This window comes from Carcharhinus amblyrhynchos, chromosome 1, assembly GCF_965287045.1.
Source record: "Carcharhinus amblyrhynchos chromosome 1, sCarAmb.v2.hapA, whole genome shotgun sequence".
NCBI lineage: Eukaryota > Metazoa > Chordata > Chondrichthyes > Carcharhiniformes > Carcharhinidae > Carcharhinus > Carcharhinus amblyrhynchos.
Window position 1 is genome coordinate 51569487 of NC_137324.1, and position 21272 is coordinate 51590758.

The following is a 21272-nucleotide window of genomic DNA, read 5'->3' on the forward strand; positions in this document are numbered from 1 at the left end:
TGTTGCAATTATACAGGGCTTTGGTGCCACACCTAGTTTTGTGCAGTTTTGGTTTCCTTTGAGGAAGGATGCTCTTGCTTTTGAGGGAATGCAGCAAAGATTTACCAGGCCAATTCTGGGGATGGCGGGATTGATGAATGAGGAGAGATTGACGAGGTTAGGATTGTTTTCACTGGAGTTCAGATGGGTGAGGTGGGGGGATCTCATTAGAGACTTTAAAAAATTTGAAAAGGACTGGACAGGGAGTACGTTGTTGATGGTGGGACAGTCCAGAAACGGGTCACAGTCTCAGGCTGCCGGCTAGACCATTTAGGATGGAGATGAGACATTTCTTCCCCCAGAGAGTAATGAGCTTGTGGAATTCATTATCTCAGGAAGTAGTTGATGCCAAAACATTGAATGTATTCAAGTGATGGCTAGATGTAGCACTTGGGGCAAATGGGATCAAAGGTTATGGGGAGAAAGCAGGATTAGGCTATTGAGTTGGATGATCAGCCAAGATTGCAATGAATGTTGGAGCAGGTTCGTAGGGCTGAATAGTCTGCTCCTATTTTCTGTGTTTCTATTCAACAATTCTATGATAAACTACATAGAATTGTTGAATAGAAACACAGAAAATAGGAGCAGACTATTCAGCCCTACGAACCTGCTCCAACATTCATTGCAATCTTGGCTGATCATCCAACTCAATAGCCTAATCCTGCTTTCTCCCCATAACCTTTGATCCCATTTGCCTCAAGTGCTACATCTAGCCATCACTTGAATACATTCAATGTTTTGGCATCAACTACTTCCTGAGATAATGAATTCCACAAGCTCATTACTCTCTGGGGTTCTATGTTGACATAGTATTAATGGATCCTTTCCCTTCAAATCTTCTATTGTCACCCACCTTCTCAAATAGCTCACCCTTTTGGCTCACCCTTTTGATTCACCAATTTGACTGTAAGCTAAACTGCCAATCCCATGTCCTATCCATCACCAGGATTTCTAACTTTTACCTCTGTAAAATTACATGACTCCACTCCTGCCTCTGCTGATCTGTTCTCATTGAAGGCCTGGCTGCCCTTCCACGTCCATCCTTTATAAACTTGAGCTCATTCAAAACTCTATATCCCATGTCCAAACTTGAGCCAAGTACTGTTCACCCATTGACCTACATTTAATTAGCTCCTGATCTGGCAACACCTTCGTTTTAAAATTATCATTCTTGTTTTGATGCATTCCATGGCTTTGCATGTTCTGATGTAGCCCTTTTCTACTCCAGTACTCCTAAGGTCCCTGTACCCCTCCAATTCTGGCTTCTTTTGCGACCTCTATTTTCTTTGTTCCACCAGTCGCAGATGCTCTGGCATTCCCCAACTAAGCCTTCACTTGTCTTCTTCCATGTAGGAACAGAAAAAGGCAAGTTAGCTCCTGTCTTTCCCCAGAGTATCTTGATACCTTTGGTGAGCAAATCTCTCAATCTCCAATTTAAAGTCAGCAATTGATCTTGCATCTCCCCATACCTGCATGGGTTTCTTCCTGTTCTCTCTCTCTCTCTCTCTCACACTCACACACACACACACACACACACACACACACACACAGTCTGAAAGACATGCTGGTTAGGTGCATTGACAATGTTAAATTCTCCCTCAGTGTACCTGAACAGGTGCCAAAGGGTGATGGTGAGGGGATTTTCACAGTCACTTCATTGCAATGTTAATGTAAGCCTATTTGTGATACTAATAATAAACTTCTAAACTTTGAACTTTAGTCTTGCTACATTACTTAATTTTTGGACTTAAAGTATTACTCTGTTAAATCTACACTGCACTTCTTCCAAGGCCATTATAACCTTCCAAAGGTAAGCAGTATTCCATGTGTGGTCCAAGTGGAGGTCTGTATAAATGTAGCATTACAACTATCCAGAGTCCTGTAAATATAAAAACCAGTATACCATTACCTTCATGATTATCCTCTGTGCCTGGTCATGATATTTTGATTTTAAGAACATAACATAAGAAATAGGAGCAGGAGTAGGCCATCTAGCCCTTCGAGCCTGCCCTGCCATTCAATAAGATCATGGCTGATCTGTCGCTGCTCAGTTCCACTTTCCTGCTTTCTCCCCGTAACCCTTAATCCCCTCTTATCAAAAACCCATCTGGCCTCCTCAACTTTCACTTTCTGGCTTTTCACCATTTTTTTAGAACTCTTCTGTGGGTTGTGGACATCACTGGCTAGGCCAACATTTATTGCCCATCCCTAATTGCCCTTGAGAAGATGGCGTGCTGCTGACCTGAACTACTAGAGGATTTTCACAGTAACTTCATTGCAGTGATAATGTAAGCCTACTAATAAATAAACTCCACCAGGTGCAGATGCACCTACAATGTTAGTAGGGATGGAGTTCCAAAATGTTGATCCTGCAACAGTCAAGTAAGTGATATGGTTCCAGGTCATGATGCTGAGTGACTTGGGACAAGAACTTCCAGGTGGTAGTGTTCCCATGGATCGGCTGCCCTTGTGTAGAGGTTGTGGAAAAGTGCTGTTGAAGGAGCCTTAACAAGTTGCTGCAGCAAATCTTGTACACAATACGCATTGTTGCGACTGTGTATTTGCGATGGAAGGAGTGAATATTGAAGGTGGCCGATGTGATACCAATCAAGCAGGCTGCTTTAACCTGAATGGTGTCAAGATTCTTGGGTATTGTTTCAGCTGCACTCATCTAGGCAAGTGGAGATTGTTGTATCAGACTCCTAATTTGTGCCTTGTAAGTAGTGGGCAGGATGTGGGGAGTCACAGGTGTGTTGCTGCAGGATTACTAGCCTCTAACCTTTTTGGAGCCACAGTATTTGTATGGGGAAGTCAGTGATGATAATGCCATTGAATATCATGGGGCAATGGTTAGATATTTTCTTCTGGAGTGCAAGTCTTCAGTACTGTTGCTGGAACATTGTCAGGGCCCATAGCCTTTCCAGTATCTAGTGCCTTTAGCTGTTTGTTGTTATGTGGAGTGAATTACGTTTGCTGAAGACTGGTATTAGTGATGCTGGAGTCCTCGGGAGGAGGCTGAGATGGATCATCCACTTGGTACTTCTGGCTCAAGATTGTAGTAAATTCTGTAGTCTTGTCTTCTACACTGATATGCAGGACTCCTCACCATTGAAGAATTGGATATATGTGAGTGAGTTTAATTGTCCATCACCTTCACTGCTGCAGGTGGCAGGACTGCAGAGCTTGTATCTAATCTGTTGGCTGTGGAATCTGTCATCACTTGCTGCTTATGCTGTTTGGCATGCAAGTCCTGTGTTGTAGCTTCACCAAGTTGATACTCTTTTTGGTGCTGCTTCCTGCATGCCCTCTTGCACTCCTCTTTGAACTAGGGCTCGTCTTCTGGCTTGGTAATGGTAGAGTGGATAATATGCCAGGCCACAAGGTCATATATTGTCATTGAGAACAGTTCTGTTGCTGTTGTTGGCCCACAGCGTTTCGTGGTCTTGAGTTTCTAGATCTGTTCAAAATAGATCCTATTTAGCAGGATGGTAGTGGAATACGACATGTGAAGACAGAACTTTGTTCCTGGGAGGACTGTGTGGTGGTCACTCTTAGCAATACTATCATGACAGCTGTATCTGTGGCAGGCAGGTTAGTGAGGATGATTGTTTTGTTAGTTCCCTTACCACTTGCCCCACATGCATTCCGTGTGCTTTAGAGCCTGACCAGCTCTATCTTTGGTGCTACTGAACCACTCTTGGTGATGGACTCTGCAGTCCCCTACCCAGAGTACGTTCTGTCACCCTCAGTCCTTTCTCTAAAGTGTTGTTCGACATGATTCATCAGCTGAGGTGAAGTGGTCTGTGGTATTCAGAAGGTTTAATAGCCCATGTTACGGAATCAGGTGAAACATTTTCCAGAGTCAACGTTGAGGACTCCCATGGAAACTCCTGACTACTGTGCTGCCACCTCTGCTGTCAGTCATGCTGGTGGGATAGCACATACCTAGGGTTGGTGGTGTCTCAGACATTCTGTAAGGTATGATTCCATGAGTACATCATGTCAGTGTGTTGCTTGGCTTGTCTGTGAGACAGTTCTCCCAATTTTCGCACAAGTTCCCAGTAAGGACTTTGCAGGGTCAAAAGTGCGGAGTTGTCATTTCCAATGCCTGGGTTGATGCCAAGATACTTATCTGGTTTCATTCCTTTTAGACTATTTAGCAATTTGATACAACTGAGTGGCATGCTAGGCCATTTCAGAGCATATTTAAAAGTCACATGTAGGCTAGACCAGATAAAGATAACAGATTTCCTTCCCTATAGGACATTAGTGAGCCAGTTGGGTTTTTATGCCAGTGTCATTTTATGGTAATCACTTAGACTTCAATTCCAGGTTTTTTAAAATTCAATTTCCAAAGGTGAATTTGAACCCAGGTCCTAGTCCAATGACGTTACCACTATACCATCTGTTTGTTGGACTGCTTGTTCAAAATCCTGTTTTGGGTGGTACAGTGCTTAGTAGTCTTTCACAGCGTGAGGGACCCAGGTTTGATTCCCAGCTTGGCACACTAAGTTTGCTCATTCTCCTCGAGTCTTTGTGGGTTTCCTCCCACGGTTCCCATGTGTGGGTTAGATGGATTGACCATTCTAAATTGCCCCTAAGTGTCAGGGGGACTAGCTAGGGTAAATGCATAGTATTATGGGATAGAGCCAGGTGGGATTGTGGCTGGTGCAGATTCGATGGGTTGAATGGCCTCCTGCACTGTAGGATTCTATGATTCTAAAATCTAGATGAATAGAAATTTCTTCTGTTGTCTTTGATCTCTTGTTGCAAAGCCTGAGTGTGACAGTTCGCAACTTTGGTGTTATATTTGACTCCAATTAACTTCCATTGCATGTCTGTGCCTTTTCCATTTCTATAACATCATCTGGCTTCATCCCTGCATTAGTTCATCTGGTACGGAATCGCTCAGACATTTGTTACCTCTAGACTTCCCAATTCCAACGTGCTCCTGTCTCTCTAACCTGTGCTTAACCCTCTCTCCACTCACATTGTCTGTACCTTTAAGTCTTGATTACCTGTAAAGACTAGCATTCCAACCATTATTTTGTAAATTGAATTTGGGTCTTTAAATGCCTGTTTGTGAGCAGAACTCCCACTTACCTGATGAAGGAGCAGTGTTCTGCAAGCTAGTGGCTTGTGCTACCAAATAAACCTGTTGGATTTTAACTTGGTGTTGAGACTTCTTAACATGAGATTATCCAAACCTCTGCCTCCAAGTCACCTTAGTCCTTTCCATGTTGATTTACATTGGATTCCTGGTTGAAAAACACCTGAATTTTAAGATATTCACCTTTTATGTTCAAATCCCTCCATGGCCTCATGATGCATGCAACAACACTCGAAGCTTGACACCATCCATGACAAAGCAGCTCACTTTGTCGTTGACCCTTCTTCAGATGTTCACTCCCTGTGCTACCTACGCAGAATAGGAGCAGTGTGTACTATCTGTAAGACACACTGTAGGAATCCACCAAGACTTCTTGGACAACATCTTCAAAATCCATGACCACTACCATCTAGAAGACCTAAGGCAGCAGACATATTTCACCACCTGGAAGTTCCAATCTGAGCCACTCATTATCCTGACTTGAAAATATATTGTTGCTCTTTCACTGTCGCAGGGTGAAAATCCTGGCACTTTCTCCAAAAATTAACAGCACTGTGGATACACTATATGGACTGCAGCATTTCAAGAAGGCAGTCCATCACCATCTTCTTGAGGGCAATTGGGGATGGGCGATAAATGTTGGCCTTGCCATCAAAGCGCACATCCCTTGGATCAATAAAATAAAATCTCTGTCCCACAACACTCATGATATCTGCTGTTCACTCATTTTGGCTTTCTGTCTATCCCTAATTTTAATTGCTTTATCATTTAGCAGCTGTGCCTTCAGCTACTAAGGTTCAAGACTCTCCCAGAACCTTCACCTTTCCTCCAGAGATGTGCTGTAAAGCTTTGGCTGTCTGCCTTAATTTCTCCATGTCTTGATGACAAATTTTGATTTGTGAAGCACCTTGACTGTTTCATCTTACCTTTAACATAATAAAAAGACAAGTTCTCCCTCCCTCATTTTAAATAATGGAATGACATGCCCAGTTTTTCCATCTGAGGGATCGGTTCAAGAATCAAGACTTCTAAAAAGTATAGTTTGGGCATCTGAAAAATTTGCACCTTGGTTTCAAATGCTGGTGTAGAGAACTGTCTGGTCCAAGGAGTTTCTCATTTTAGTGACATCATTTTCTTAATTATTCTTTTGCTTAGAATTTTGGTGAGACCTTGTCCCTGCTTCAGATATCCAGCTTTACTGCAAGTACTGGCAGAAAGTACTTATCTCGTGCTTCAACCATTTTCTTATTTTCATTGACAATATGACCATTAACTGTTTGCTCCCAATGGAAATGGTATTGTCACTGGACTTGTAATCCAGGGTACTGCTCTGGGGACCAGGATTCAGATCATAAGAACATAAGAAATAGGAGCAGGAGTAGGCCATCTGGCCCTTTGAGCCTGCCCCACCATTCAATAAGATCATGGCTGATCTGTCGTGGCTCAGTTCCACATTCCCGCCCTCTCCCCATAACCCTTAATCCCCTCTCTTATCAAAAACCCATCAACCCGCGTCTTAAAAATATTTAGCGAGGTAGCCTCCACCACTTCAACGGGCAGAGAATTCCAGAGATTCACCACCCTTTGAGTGAAGAAGTTCTTCCTCAACTCCGTTCTAAACCGCGCCCCCTTTATCTTGAGGCTGTGCCCCCTTGTCCTACTGTCCTTTCTGAGCGGGAAGAGTCTCTCCACCTCTATCCTATCCATCCCATTCATCATCTTACGTCTCAATGAGATCTCGCCTCATTCTTCTAAACTCTAACGAGTACAAGCCTAGTTTATTCAGCCTCTCCTCATAGCTCAACCCCCTCAACTCCGGCATCAGCCGAATAAACCTCCTCTGCACTCCCTCCAAGGCCAAAATATCCTTGCGTGAGAACGGCGCCCAAAACTGCACACAGTACTCCAGCTGCGGCCTCACCAATGCCCTGTACCACCGCAGCAAGACCTCCCTACTTTTATATTCAATCCCCCTCGCTATGAAGGCCAGCATCCCATTAGCCTTCCTGACTACCTGCTGCACCTGCAAGCTGGGTTTTTGCGACTCATGCACAAGGACCCCGAGGTCCCTCTGCACTGTCGCCTGCTGCAGTTTTTCTCCACGTAAGTAATAATCCTTCCTACCATTATTCCTACCAAAGTGGACCACCTCGCACTTGCCAACATTAAATTCCATTTGCCATTTCCTGGCCCATTCGCCCAGCCTATCTAGATCCTTCTGCAGACTCTCCACACCCTCCGCGCAATTTGCCGTTCCACCAATCTTGGTGTCATCAGCAAATTTTGACACCATACATTCGGTTCCCTCCTCCAGATCATCTATATAAATGGTAAATAGCTGAGGCCCCAGCACCGACCCCTGGGGCACTCCACTAGTCACCAACCGCCAATCCGAATAGCACCCATTGACCCCCACTCTCTGCCTTCTATTTGACAACCAGTCCTCTATCCACGCTAACACCCTACCCCCAACTCCATGTCCCCTGACCTTCTGCAATAACCTCTTGTGAGGTACCTTGTCAAACACCTTCTGAAAATCCAGAAAGACCACATCCACCGGCTCTCCTCTATCCACCGCCCTAGACACGTCCTCATAGAACTCCAGTAAATTTGTCAGACACGACTTCCCTTTAACAAAACCGTGCTGCGTCTGCTCTATCAAGCAATTCCCCTCAAGATGCCTCACTATTTCCTCCTTGATGACGGATTCTAACATTTTACCTACAACAGACGTTAAACTAACTGGCCTATAATTCCCCGCATTTTGCCTGGCACCCTTCTTAAACAACGGCGTAACATTAGCTGCTTTCCAATCTTCCGGCACTTCCCCGGAATCCAGCGACGTCTGGAAAATAACCACCAAGGCAATCCGGTCCTGGGGACTTGTCCACAATCAGCCTCTCCAGTCTGTCGAGCACCGCCTCTCTAGTAACAGTAATGTCATTGAGACCCTCCAGTCCTACCACCTTTCCATCACTAACACCCGGCAAATTATTCACGTCCTCCTCCGTGAAGACCGAAACAAAAAACGTTATTCAAGACCTCAGCCATTTCCCCATCCCCTACCACTAAGTCCCCCTTCTCATCCTCTAAGCGTCCAACGTTCACCCTAGCCAGCCTCTTCCTTTTTATATACTTATAAAAACTCTTGCTATCCGTTTTTATATTAAGCGCTAGCCCAGCTTCATAGTTTATCCTACCCTTCTTTATCAATTTCTTTGTCAATCTTTGTTGACATTTAAACCTCTCCCAATCCTCTTCTCGCCCACTACTCTTAGCTACTCTAAACGCCTCCGCTTTTAATTTAACACTTTCCTTCACCTCCTTCGTTATCCACGGCTTATTACCTCTCCTCCTACGGTCCTTTTTGACCATCGGAATAAATTTCTGCTGAGCACCAAGAAAGATCTCCTTAAAAATCCTCCACTGCTCTTCAGCAGACCTACCTTCCAACGCGCTCCCCCAGTCCACATTCGCCAATTCCTCTCTCATCCTACCGTACTCCCCTCTGTTCAAACAAAGGACACGCGTCCGGGAACCCACTTTGTCCTCCTCCATCTGCACCAGAAACTCCACCATACAATGATCACTCTCCCCAAGAGGATCCTTCACCGCAAGGTCCCTGATTCTACCCACCTCATTACATAACACCAGATCCAAGATAGCTTGCTCCCTCGTCGGCTCCAACACGCACTGTTCAAGGAAACTATCCTGGCAGCATTCCAAGAACTCCTCGAGCCCACCGCGTCCAACATGGGTCGACCAATCAATGTGCAGATTGAAATCCCCCATAACTACGGCCGTCCCATTCCTGCACGCTGCACTTATTTGTGCGTTAGCAGCCCGCCCCACCTCCAGATCATTATTCAGGGGCCTATAGACGACACCCGCCAGCGTCTTCCTCCCTTTGCTGTTCCTAATCTCTACCCACAACGATTCCACGTTCTGCTCCTTGGCTCCAATATCATCCCTTGCTACCACCCTGATGCTATCCTTAATCAGCGGAGCTACGCCCCCCCCCCCCACTTTTCCCTCTCGCCTATCCTTCCTAAACACTTGATACCCCTGGACATTCAACTCCCAGTCCCTGTCACCTTGCAGCCACGTCTCTGTAATGGCCACCAGATCATATCCATTTGTGTCGATCTGCGCCACCAGCTCATCGACTTTATTCCGAATGCTCCGTGCATTCAGATAAAGTGCCTTCATCCCAGCCTTCCCCTGGACCCTATTCATACTCACGCCCCCTACTCCCTTTATTATTGGGACATCCTCGGCCTCCACCCTTACCTGTACCCTCTCCTTAACTTTAGGCCTCGTAGATCCCACCACAGCAGACAGCGAAATTTGAATTCACTAGAAAAAGCTGGAATTAAAAGTCAAATGATCACCACGAAGTCATTGTTGTTTGTTGTAAAAACTCATCTGGCTTGCTATCTGTCATCCTTACCTGGCCTGCATGTGACTCCATACCCACAACAATGTGGTTCACTTTTAAATATCCTCCCAAATGGTCTAGCAGACCACTCAGTTAAAGGATAGACAATAAATGTTGGCCCAGCCAGCGACACCCTCATCCCCTGGATGAATAAAAAAAGCCACCTTTTTCCAGCTAGAATTGTTTGATTTTTGACTTCCAATGCATGTTTTCTTTCATACTTCCTACTTGTAGATGTTGCCACCTGTTTTACGCTTCCTTGTTCTTTGTGTTTCTTCCATTTTCTGGGGCGTGTTCATTTATGTATGCTTTTATTTTACTTTCATCATTTGTGCTTGGTTTGTTTTGGAAGGTAGATTTGCCCTGAAAGTCTGCTGTGTGTAATTTGAAAATCTTAGTTTTTGAATGTATCTCCTTTTCAATTACAAAACTCAACTCATTATGATTTCTTAGAAGCACTGTTAAGATAATTAAATTTGGCTAATTACACATTAATACAGTTGGCACCTCTCTCCCATCCTCTTCCCATTAGTTTTCGAACATACGTTGCAGAAAACTATACTGAAAACACGCAAGGAACACTCTACCTTTCTGACATCATCTGGTCTGCTTATTCCCAATCTGTGAAAATTGAAACTCTCCTATTAAAACCCTTCTTTCCACTAATGTTACACTTGCCTGATCTCTGCAGTTTCCACTAAAGCTGGTACCTGGGGGAGGGTGCCTCTACACAAGTCTGACTATAGTCTTCAATTTGTAAAATGCTGCCTGCTTTGGTCTTGTACCCTCAACCTGAAATCATTTCAATGATAAGTGCTAAGGCTTTTTTTTTTGTCTTTCCTGCAGATCATACAGCCTGAGATATTTAGTTTCCCAGTCCTGGCTCTCTCAATCATTCCTCAGTCATGGCAACTAACCTGAAGATGTCTGTAATTAATTTGATAATTTTTCTTACAATCATGCATTTGTGTTTTTAAAAAAAAGCTTATTTGGGTCTGTCCTTTTGCTCTTATACTCTATTATTTATCATTTAATTGCTTTTCGTCTTTTAACTTTCCCTTTCTCAATAAGGCCAATTTCAGATTGTTAGAAAAAGGAGCAGGAATTGGCCATTGTGCCTATTCCACTATTCAGGAAAATGGTCTAACTCTCATTCTAACTCCCTTGTAGATCAAAAAAACCTGACTGTCTTGGTCTTGAATACATTTAATGACCAGCCATCATTCCTCTCTGGGATACAGATTTCCAAAGATTGATGCCTCTAAGAACAAATTCCTCCTCCCGTTGGTTTTAAGTGGGAGACCCCTTATTTTTAAGCAGTGTACCCTACTTCAGGATTCCATCATAAGATGAAGCATCTTAATATCTACTTTGTTGAGCCTCATCAAAATCTTATCTTTCAAAAAGATCACTTCTCATTCTTCCTGTGTGAGCTCAACTGTTCCTCATCACAGCACCTTGATGCTGTGATCGAATGAGTGAACCTTCTCCGAACTGTCTCCAGTGCAAGTAATAATGAGACTAAAACTGTACACTGTACAGACTTCCTAATTACTTGTCCTACTTGCATGTTTGCTTTTTGTGATTCGTGTGTGACGATCCCTCTGTACTCCAGCATCCTGTATTCTCTATTTCAATAATATTTTGTTTTTCTGTTCTTACACAAGTGGGTAAATTGCATTTCCCACACTAAAGTACATCTGCCATATTTTTGCGCACTTGCCTAAAATGTCAATATCTCTTCGCAAACTCTCTCTTTTATTCATTTGTGGGACTAGGTGCTGCTGGTTGGCCAGCACTTATTGCCCATTCTTATTCGCCCTTGGAGGGCAGCTGAAAGTCCACCACATTGCTGTGGCTCTGGAAGCACATGTAGGCCAGACGAGATAAGGACATTAGTGAACCAGATAGGCTTTTCCGACAAGCAACAATGGTTTCATGGTCATCAGTAGATTCTTAATTCCATACTTTTTTATTGAAGTCAAACTCCACCAGCTGCGGAGGCGGGATTCGAACCTGCGTCCCTGGGACATGAACTGAGTTTCTGGATTAATAGTCTAGTAATAATACTACTAGGCCATCACCACCTCTTGGTATTCTCAACTTGCTTCTCTATCTCAGTATCCTCCTCACAGCTTGCTTTTCTACCTATTTTTGTATCATCAGCAAATTTGATACCATTTGGTTGCTTCCTCCAGGTCATTAACGTAGATTGTAAATAGTTGAGGCCGCAGCATTTTTCCCTGTGGCACTCCACTAGTTACGGTTTGCTGATCTACAAATGATCCAGTTAACCCGAATCCTTTAGTAAGTTGATCCTCTACTCATGCTAATATCTTCTCTCCAATATCATGCACTCTCATCTTGTATAGTGACTCCATGTGGCATAGAATATCTTTAGAAAATCCAAATACACTGCATCTACTGGTTTCCCTGCTTGTTACATCCTCATATGTTAATTACTATTTCCCTTTCATAAAACAATGTTAACTCTACCTCACTGTCTTACGATTTCCAAAAGGTTCTGCTACTACTTCCATAGTAATGGATTGCAGCATTTTTTTCAGCACAAATTAGGCTAACCTACAGTTTCCTGCTCTCTGTCTCTTTCTTGACTAGGTGCTTAACATTTGTGGTTTTTGAATCCACTGAAACCTTTCCAGAATCTGAATTTTGGAAGATTATTACCAATGTACTCACCATCTTTGTAGTGATTTTTATGACCCTGAGATGTACGCCTTCGAAGGAGCTTGTTAGCCTTTGGTTCCATTTTCTAGTGGTAGTAATTATTTAAAATTCCTCCTTCACTTGTGCCCCCAGGTTTCCTATTTTTAGGATTATTTCTGTGTTTTTAATTATGAAGACAGATACCAAGTACTTATTCAGTATCTCATTTGTATAGAAGAACATGACTCACTAGCTCCATCTCGTGGTCAGTAGATGCTGGCCTTGCCAGCAATGCTCACATCCTGTGAATGAATGCTTTAAAAGAGATGAAATTTGTGGCTGCAGGATAAATAGCAGTAGCATATGTTTGCTACTTGTTACAAATATAAAGTTAAATGTAAAGCTGTTACCCGAATGGCCTGTGTGTTCTTGAGGATACAGAACCTAAAATTGAAGTGGGTCACATCAACCTTTTGTAACTGATTCACATTTCCAAGACAGCAGTATTTTGTGATTTTATCATCAATGGTATGATGCTTTGAAGAGAAAATAGAGCAGCAATTTTAAAACTTGGTGCAATGAGGAATATAAATAACTTTCATCGGAGAAAAGTAGATCATGAATGCACATGATTTGCATCTCTTTAAAGAGCCAGACTTCAGTGATACACTGAAAGCATACATCCTGTCCAGTACACCCCTTGATTCATGGTTGTCAAGGAATGTGACATTAAAATAATAGTCCTTTCACTGGTTATTTTTCACTCTAGTGAACAGTTATGAATCACTGATCAAAAATGTTTATCTCTAATGATGTTTGAGTAATAAGCTAGTTGTGATTTCTTTTTAAAGATGTGGACCGTGTGTGAGAATAGCTCCAGTTTTCAGCGCATTGAGTTCCAAATACCCACATGCTGTCTTTCTGGAAGTAGATGTGCATCAGTGTCAGGTAAGTGGATTGAAAATTCCCATAATTAGTTCATAAATTAAAAATAAAGTTCATCGTCTGGAGTAAACCAAATGTTTTTCTCCTTTTTGTGTTTCAACTAATGTGCCTCCCATGCAGTCTTCTTTTGCCCTTTTTCTGCCACCAACACTGTTGAACCAAGGATTCGTGAGATTATAACTTCCCCAGGACCTCAAAATTCTAGAAACCCTCTCGGTTACAGACCTGATATTGCTCCTTCTGCAGTAGAATGGTTAGCTCCATGTATTTGGCATGTTCCTGTTGTCCCTGCCTTGCATACGTATGATCTCGCTACAATGCTGGTGTAAATTTAGATCAAAAGAGACACTCAATTTAAATATGTGCTGTTATAGTTAGTTTAGTTTATTTAGTGTCACAAGTAGGATTACATTAACACTGCAGTGAGGTTACAGTAAAAATCCCCTGGTCGCCACACTCCAGTGCCTGTTTGGGTACATGAGAATTTAGCTTGGCCAATGCACCTAACCAGCATATCTTTCGGGCTGTGGGAGCATCCTGAGAAAACCCACACGCATGTGGGGAGAATATGCAGATTCCACACAGACAGTGACCCACGCTGGGACTTGAACTTAGGTCCCTGGCGCTGTGAGGCAGTGCTTGCCACTGTGCTGCCCACTCAGAGACAAATAGACTCAGCAGTGCGCTACATGTACAATAAACTTGGGTAACCTGATCAGATTTTTGCCCCAGTTAATTTCAGACAGCTCCAAAGCCCATTGCAAAACTCATGATGCAACTTGAATTGACTACATTGGTGTGAATACAATTTATGATGTGCATTTTTCTTTCTTGTCCCAGTGTGAACTCTGCTGTGCGGCATGTGGCAAAAAAGGTTGGGAAGGGTCCTGCCCCAGAGCTTCTACAAATGCTACTCCGTAGCTTGTCTGAGAAAATGAATACAGAACGCATTACTGAGTGAAGCCTATTAGCAAAAGGTGTAATGATCATGCTAACGCTCGTGTGTAATGACAGTCCTCTAACTACACTGAGTAAACAAACTATGGACCAAAATTTGCACGAGTAATCAACTTGCAGGAACAAAAGCCTAAAACGAATATTTATACTTGGCACTGAGCTAGCAATGCAATAGAAAGTGTTTTATTTGAGGCTGAAGCTAATGCAAGCATTCTTCCACATGGAAATTTTGGGGAAATTGAGGGGAGCAGGGTGTGTCCCTGTATCTGGAAACTTCACGGGGATGGGTCACCAGCACATCTTTGGGGTATTTCCTCAGATACACTGCTGAGGGGTCAGGAGTTATGGTCCACTATTTTCTCAAATGCTATGTGAATAGAAGTTTAAAAAGCTGAATAAGCTGTTAAATTTGCATTAAAGTGGGTTTAATTGGGCAAAGTTGGGGGCCATGCCTGAGCCTTATTGACCACGTGAGCAGGTTGCAGATCCCTGACCGAGTGGGACTATTAGTGCTTGATGTTGCCCTCTGGTGCAAAAAGCAGAAAACTACTTTCCCAATGTTGACATTTTCATTAATAAGCTCATTAATGGTTAGAGATGTATCAAATGATAGTTGCTTGTCACTTTTCTCTTTTAAAGTATTAGTTGCAGTAGAACAGTAAGTGCATTTTTAATGGCAAGTTGCATTGGATTTTTAGGAGCTTCTTATTTAGATTTAGGGGAGACGATGGCTAGTGTTATTATCTCTAGACTATTAATCCAGAATCTTTGCTAATGTCTGGGGACCAAGGTTCAAATCCTGTCACGGCAGATGGTAGAATTTGGAATTCAACAAAAAAGTATCTAGAGATAAGAATCTACTGATGACCATGAAACCGTTGTCGATTGTCGGGGGAAAAAAATCCATCTGATTTACTAATGTCCTTTTTGGGAAGGAAATCTGCCATCCTCACCTGGTTTGGCCTACATGTGACTCCAGAACCTCAACAATGTGGTTGACTCTCAACTGCTCTCTGTCAAGGGCAGCTAGGGATGGGCAATAAATGTTGATCAGCCAGCGGTTCCCATGAATGAATTGAAAAAAGCAGTTTATATTAGTAGAACACAAATGTAGGAGCAGGAATAGACCATTCAGCCCATTGGGCCTGCTTTGTCAATGAGTAAAATCATACTTTGAGTATTTTTCCGTGCCATCCACATCCCTTTGCCATTGGTATCTAAAAACCTGTCAATCTCTGCTTTAAATATATTCAATAGTTTTGTTTCCACGGTCCTCCGGAGCAGAGAATTCTAAAGATTCTCAGCCCTCCAATCTCTTAATCTTGGTCTAAGTGGCTTATCCTTTATTTTGGAAATTGTCTCCTGAGTTTGCACTCCCCAGCCAGGGAAAAGACCTTACTTGCATCTGTCCTTTAAGTATTTAGTATGCTTCAATTAAATCACACCTCATTCTTTGAAAAGCTAGAGAACGCAGGCCCAGTTTCCCCAATCCCTCTTCATTCGACAGTCATGGAAACAAGTCTTGTGAACCGTCGATGCACCCCTTCTATGGCAATACTATCCTTCCTAATGCATGGTGGCCAAAACTGCACTCTGGGTACCATCTAATCAAAGTTGCATACAATTGAAGCTAGACCTCACTACTCCTGTTCTCCAATCCTTTTGTGATGAAGACAAATGTACCTAATTGCTAGTTTCACTTGCATCTTTGCCTTCATTGACTTATTTGTAAGGACGCTTTTTGTATCCACACTTTTTAACCACTTGCCATTTAAGAAAATACCTTGTATATTTGTTCTTCCTACTAAAGTGATGACCTCACATTTTTCCACCTTTGTTTCACTGAAAGGTGGACACCAAACAGTACATGGAAGTGACCAATTTAATTGTGTGGCAAAGAAATTGTGACAAAATGAGGTGACTTTTGAATTTGTCAGAGAAAAGTGGTCAGGTGGCAACATGGAGAATGCAGGGGTCTGATTAGTTGAAAACAATCTTAAATATTAGAGGGACGGGATTAGGGCAGTGTGTGCGCTGAATGTCAGTGCTTGAGAAGTTATTGGAGGGACTGGTAAGTTGAGACATTCCAAAGTAATGTCCCTTATGATTTGCAAGAATGTGGATGATTTTGCATGGTTTTTTTATGGTGTGAGGTAAGAGCTGTGAAGCTCTAAATGGAATGCAGTTAGAATAGAGCTTGCAAGCGACAAAATTCTTGGAGAAATCAAACTTTGGGAGATTTCTGCAATGTAAGTGATTTGACCGTTGAGCATGTAACTGTTTTTCAGAGGGTAGGTTACAGGATTTGAAACTTAGCTGAGGATTGAACAAGATGTGCATAATTTAAGTACAATTTTGATATTAAAGGCTCTTTTCTCTGCCAGTACACCTCATCTTTAGTTGTTCACTTCAACATCGACCACTATCTATTCTATAATTGGAGTTTTGGTTTCAGTCCCAAGAAATTGAATTTAGAATTACTTTTGTTTTATAAAATATTTTAAGTATTATTCATAAACTTGTTACTGTTTCAGCAAACAGCAACAGCCAATAACATCACAGCAACACCATCATTTTTGTTCTTCCGAAATAAAGTGAGAATTGATCACCTTCATGGAGCAGATGCCAATGGATTAGAAGAGAAAATTAAACAACATCTGGAAAATGATCCTGGAATTGAAGATCTGGACATTCCCAGAGGATATGTATGTAAAACATGCTGTGAAAACTATAAAGACATTTTTAATGAAATGTAGCTTCCTTGTCATTCCCTTTGAATTTATTTTTGGATATCCTTACCCCTGCATTGTAAAAAGGGCTAGGATCAGTGCAGAGCTCTTTCTTCATTCCCTCAACTTGGCCAGAAATTCAAGGGTGAAATGAGGGGGAGGAAGACATTTGAAGCTGAACCAGATGAAATCCATCCCATTTTCCATTCCTGGCACATAGCACAAAGCACTTTAATATTCTGCTTTAATTTATACTAAGCTGCACAGTAACTTAATTGGGTACACTGCTATTGCTCAGCATTATAAAGGCAGAATAAGCTTTTAATAGTTCACGGAAAGAGCTTTAGTTATGCAGCAGTGAACTGTCCTGGTGATTGGGTAAAACTCGATTGCTGACCAGAAGGATCCAGACAGCAGATCATTGAGTGCTACTGTCTCTGGGTTGGAAAAGAAGAAGGTAATGTTTCCCATTCCAAGTTCTACCCAGGGTGATTGATTAGACTTGGTTGTGATGTATCTTACAGTTCACTATTAGCCTGCTAATAATCATTACTTAAGCTCATGTGAGACGCAGCCACTAAGTGAAAGTAATTGGTGGGGTGATGGGAGGGTGGGGCAGCTTGCATCCTTGGAAACAAAGGAAATTTCTTAATTGTGTTAGAAAAAGAAGAGTGAAAATTTGTGGGGGGGTGGTGGAATTAAAAGTAGTGCACGTCTTGAATGCAGTGGTTAGAATTTGAACAAATAGCATATAATGCAAAATTTGGCACATAATGTGGAATAAAATTGATGTTGTATTAAAATTAAGTGCACAGCACGTTAGGTATTCTTGAAACCAGATTTGTTCGTTTGGATTCCTCGTTACAGTGTAAAGATGTGTACTTCAAACCCAGTACCTGGAGTGACTGTACGTCTGGTCAAATCCATAATTTGAGATGGCTTTTTACTTTAAAATGGTCATTAGTAATATATTAAATACTTTTATCTGCACACAATTTGTTAATAAAATGGATTGTTGTATTTTTGTCAATTTCAGCCATCTTTTCCCATTGAAGTGGCAGCTACATTACATCTGCATGTGCTAGTCCAAGTCACTCCCCAGTCTTTTTTCACCCGAATGATATGTTTGGCCTTTCTCTTGGCGTGTGATGTGCAGGAGGTCAACAAGGGTATTTGAAGGCAGCGGATGCTGGTAATAACTCTGCAGGTCTGGCAAGGTCTTTGGAGAGAGAGAACGAGAGAGAGAAATAGTTAATAATTGAGTTTTATGGCTATCCGTCAGAATAGCTTTCTGACAAAAGGTCACACAGATGGTTCTCTCTCCATAGATTCAGTCAGTCCTACTGAATGTTTCCAGCATTTTGTATTTTCAGTTCAGATTCCCAGCGTCTGCAGTATTGTGCTTTTGCAACTAGGAGACTTAGTTAAATTTGATTTATTCATTTTATGCTTTACAGATGGATTTGACGCCATTTATAAATAAGACTGGGTGTGAATGCCTTAATGAAAGTGATGAAAATGGATTTGACAATTGTCTACAAAAGGACCAAACATATTTGGAATCTGACTGTGATGAACAGGTAAAGGTTTTCAATGTTTTTAGATTAAAATGTTAACTTGAGTAAGGATTTGAAGGTTGTTTTTCTGCACATTTAACAATCATTTTACATCGTTCATGTAACTTAATCTTGATTGCTCTATCTTATATCAAGAAAAATGCCCCAAAACTTTATTCTGTTCAGTGAAAAGGTAATTCGATATCTCAATATGGTATTTAATCTTTCAGTATCAGAAGTTTTCAGTCAACAGTAAGCCTGGTGTTGAAATTCAATGCATGATTTGTCATGCTGGAGGTGGAAGGTATGCCTTTCAGAAAAGTGCCGTTAGGTGCACTAATTTTGCTCTTACCAGTAAATAAAGTCAAGAGCATAGTGAGCTTGATTCAGATCCAGCAGAACTCAGTTCTCTCCACCATATCAAGATCTGAGTAGCTATAGCTTGGGGAATGTGCAGTGAGACCTGCGTGTCTTTGTACACCAATTGCTGGAATTAAGGATGCAGGTGCAACAGGCGGCACAAAAGGCAAATAGTATGTTGGCCTTCGTAGCAAGAGGATTCGTCTACAGGAGCAGGGAAATCATTCTGCTACTATACAGGGCCTTGATCTAGAATATTGTGTGCCATTTAGGTCTCCTTATGAGGAAGGATTATAGAGGAAAAATAAAAGTTTAAAGTTTGTTTATTAGTCACATGCTGCTTACATTTAAACTGCAAATGAAGTTACTGTGAAAATCTTGAACTGCAGCAAAAGTTTGATAATATTTAAGGGACTGATTTCTTTGTTCTAAACAGCTCCTTGTGACGATAGCATTTAACCAGCCAGTCAAGCTTTATTCAATGAGGCTTCAAGCCCCTGACAATGGTGAGTTACATCATTCAAATTCTTCAAAATTTGTTTTTGTAATTTTGTTTTTTCCTTCAATTGATTTGCTTTTGCTGTAATGTTTACCCGTATGAGGAATGGAACTATCTATCAAACAAGAATGATAAGATGGGGCTTGGCATTAAATGGGATGCTAGGGATGCATATTACAAGGGTGCCTGGAGTCATAGTTTGAGGATAAGGGGTAAACCTTTTTAAACTGCGGTGAGGAGAAATTTCTTCACCCAGTGGGTGGTAAACATGTGGCATTCTCTATCACCGAATGTAATTGAGACCAAAACATTGTCTGATTTCAAGTAGAAATGGGATATAGCTCTTGGAGTTAAAGGGATATGGGAGAAAGTGGTGGGGGGAGATCAGGATATTGAATTTGATCAGCCATGATCAAGATGAACAATGGAACAGACACGAAGGGCCAAATGGCCTACTCCTATTTCTGGTTTCTGTGCGCTACAGTAATGATGCGTGATTTTATAGACCACGTATGGTCAAACCGCGTTAGCAATAATATTGTGGCAAATGTCCTGGAGTGTGTACAGAATTTTTGGACCAGTTACAACGAACCAGCTAGAGAACAGGCTATCCTAGAGTTAGCATTGTACAATAAGAGGTTAATTAATCTTGTTTGGGGTTCTTTGAGGGAAGAATGACTGTAGCATGATATAATTTATTAAAATTGAAAGTGACGCAGTCCAGTCCAAAACTAAGGTACTAACTAAAGGAAATTTTGAAGATATGAGGGCTGAGTTAGCTGTGATATATTGAACACTTTAATTGAAAGGCAGGATGGTACTTCGGCAGTAACTAATATTTAAAGAATTCGTACATAAATTGCAACAGTTATATATTCCTTTCTGGTACAAAAGTGCAACAAAGAAACAGCCCATCCGTGGTTAATAAAATAAATGAAGATTTGATATTTGATTCAGAGGAGTCCTATAAAATTGCTAGAAAAAGTACAAGCCTGAGGATTTGGTTTAGAATTCAGCAAAGAAGGACCAAGACAATGATTAAGAGAAAAATAAGAGTATGAAAGTAAGCTTGCAAGGAACACAAAAGCAGACTGTGAAAGCTTTTCTAAGTATGTAAAAGGAAACATTAGTGAAGACATATTTAGGTTCTTTACATTCCAAAATGAGAGAATTTATAATGGAGAGCAAAAATGGTAGAGCAATTAAACAAATACATTTGTTCAAGGGTCCAGGGAAGAGGAGGAATTGAAGGAAAGAGTTTTTTTTCAAAAGTGCTGGAGAAATCAATGGGACTGAAAGCTGATGAATCCCTGTACAAAGACCCATGGGAATACATTGCATTTTAAAGCAAGTCAGTTTTATTTGGTCTGGTAACTAATTTGGAACTGCAGCCATTCTCAGCATAAAATTACAAAAATGTATAAGCTAATCAACTTTGAATTTGTGGGAAATATCCTGTCTTCCCTACTTTGTTTCAGTAAGGAAAGATGGGCACCCAATTTATTAACTGAGTATGATTAGTATTGAACTGCTTGGTATGTGAGAGGAGCAGAATAGAACATGAGACAATGATAGTTTTGAGACAACAGCCTAATACCTTTCAATAGATGTAGTGAATCAGTCCTAAAATCAGCGGATCAGATGGAAGCTCAGTAGCCAGATCATATCAGTCAAGAACAGTGGCAGAAAAATGAAGCATCATCTACGTTTTATCCTTGGCGGTGGTACTAAAAGGAGCTAATGTTTCCAGATATCTTTACTAATAGATACCAATGACCATCCACTTCAATTCACCCTGACATTGAGGCAGATTGTACTACTCCTTGCAACATTCCAGCTACAATGCTGAAGACTTCTATACCAGAATTAACGACCCCTGGTGAAGTTATTTGAGTGACGATAAATACTGGATCCTAATTGACTGGAATGTTGGCCAGGCATGTCACACTCAAATGTTGGGCAAATAATTCTG

General features: G+C 41.6%; 1 protein-coding gene across 1 annotated transcript in view; it reads left to right on the top strand.

The window, feature by feature from the left end:
* The window catches only part of txnl1 (thioredoxin-like 1), a 31975-nt gene that overhangs the window by 5195 nt on the left and 5508 nt on the right, over window positions 1-21272 (top strand). Inside the window, exons 2-5 of the mRNA XM_080182851.1 lie at window positions 13106-13202; window positions 16691-16861; window positions 18343-18465; window positions 19238-19307. Coding sequence (XP_080038977.1) covers window positions 13106-13202; window positions 16691-16861; window positions 18343-18465; window positions 19238-19307 — 461 coding nt within the window. The remainder of the gene's footprint in view (window positions 1-13105; window positions 13203-16690; window positions 16862-18342; window positions 18466-19237; window positions 19308-21272) is intronic.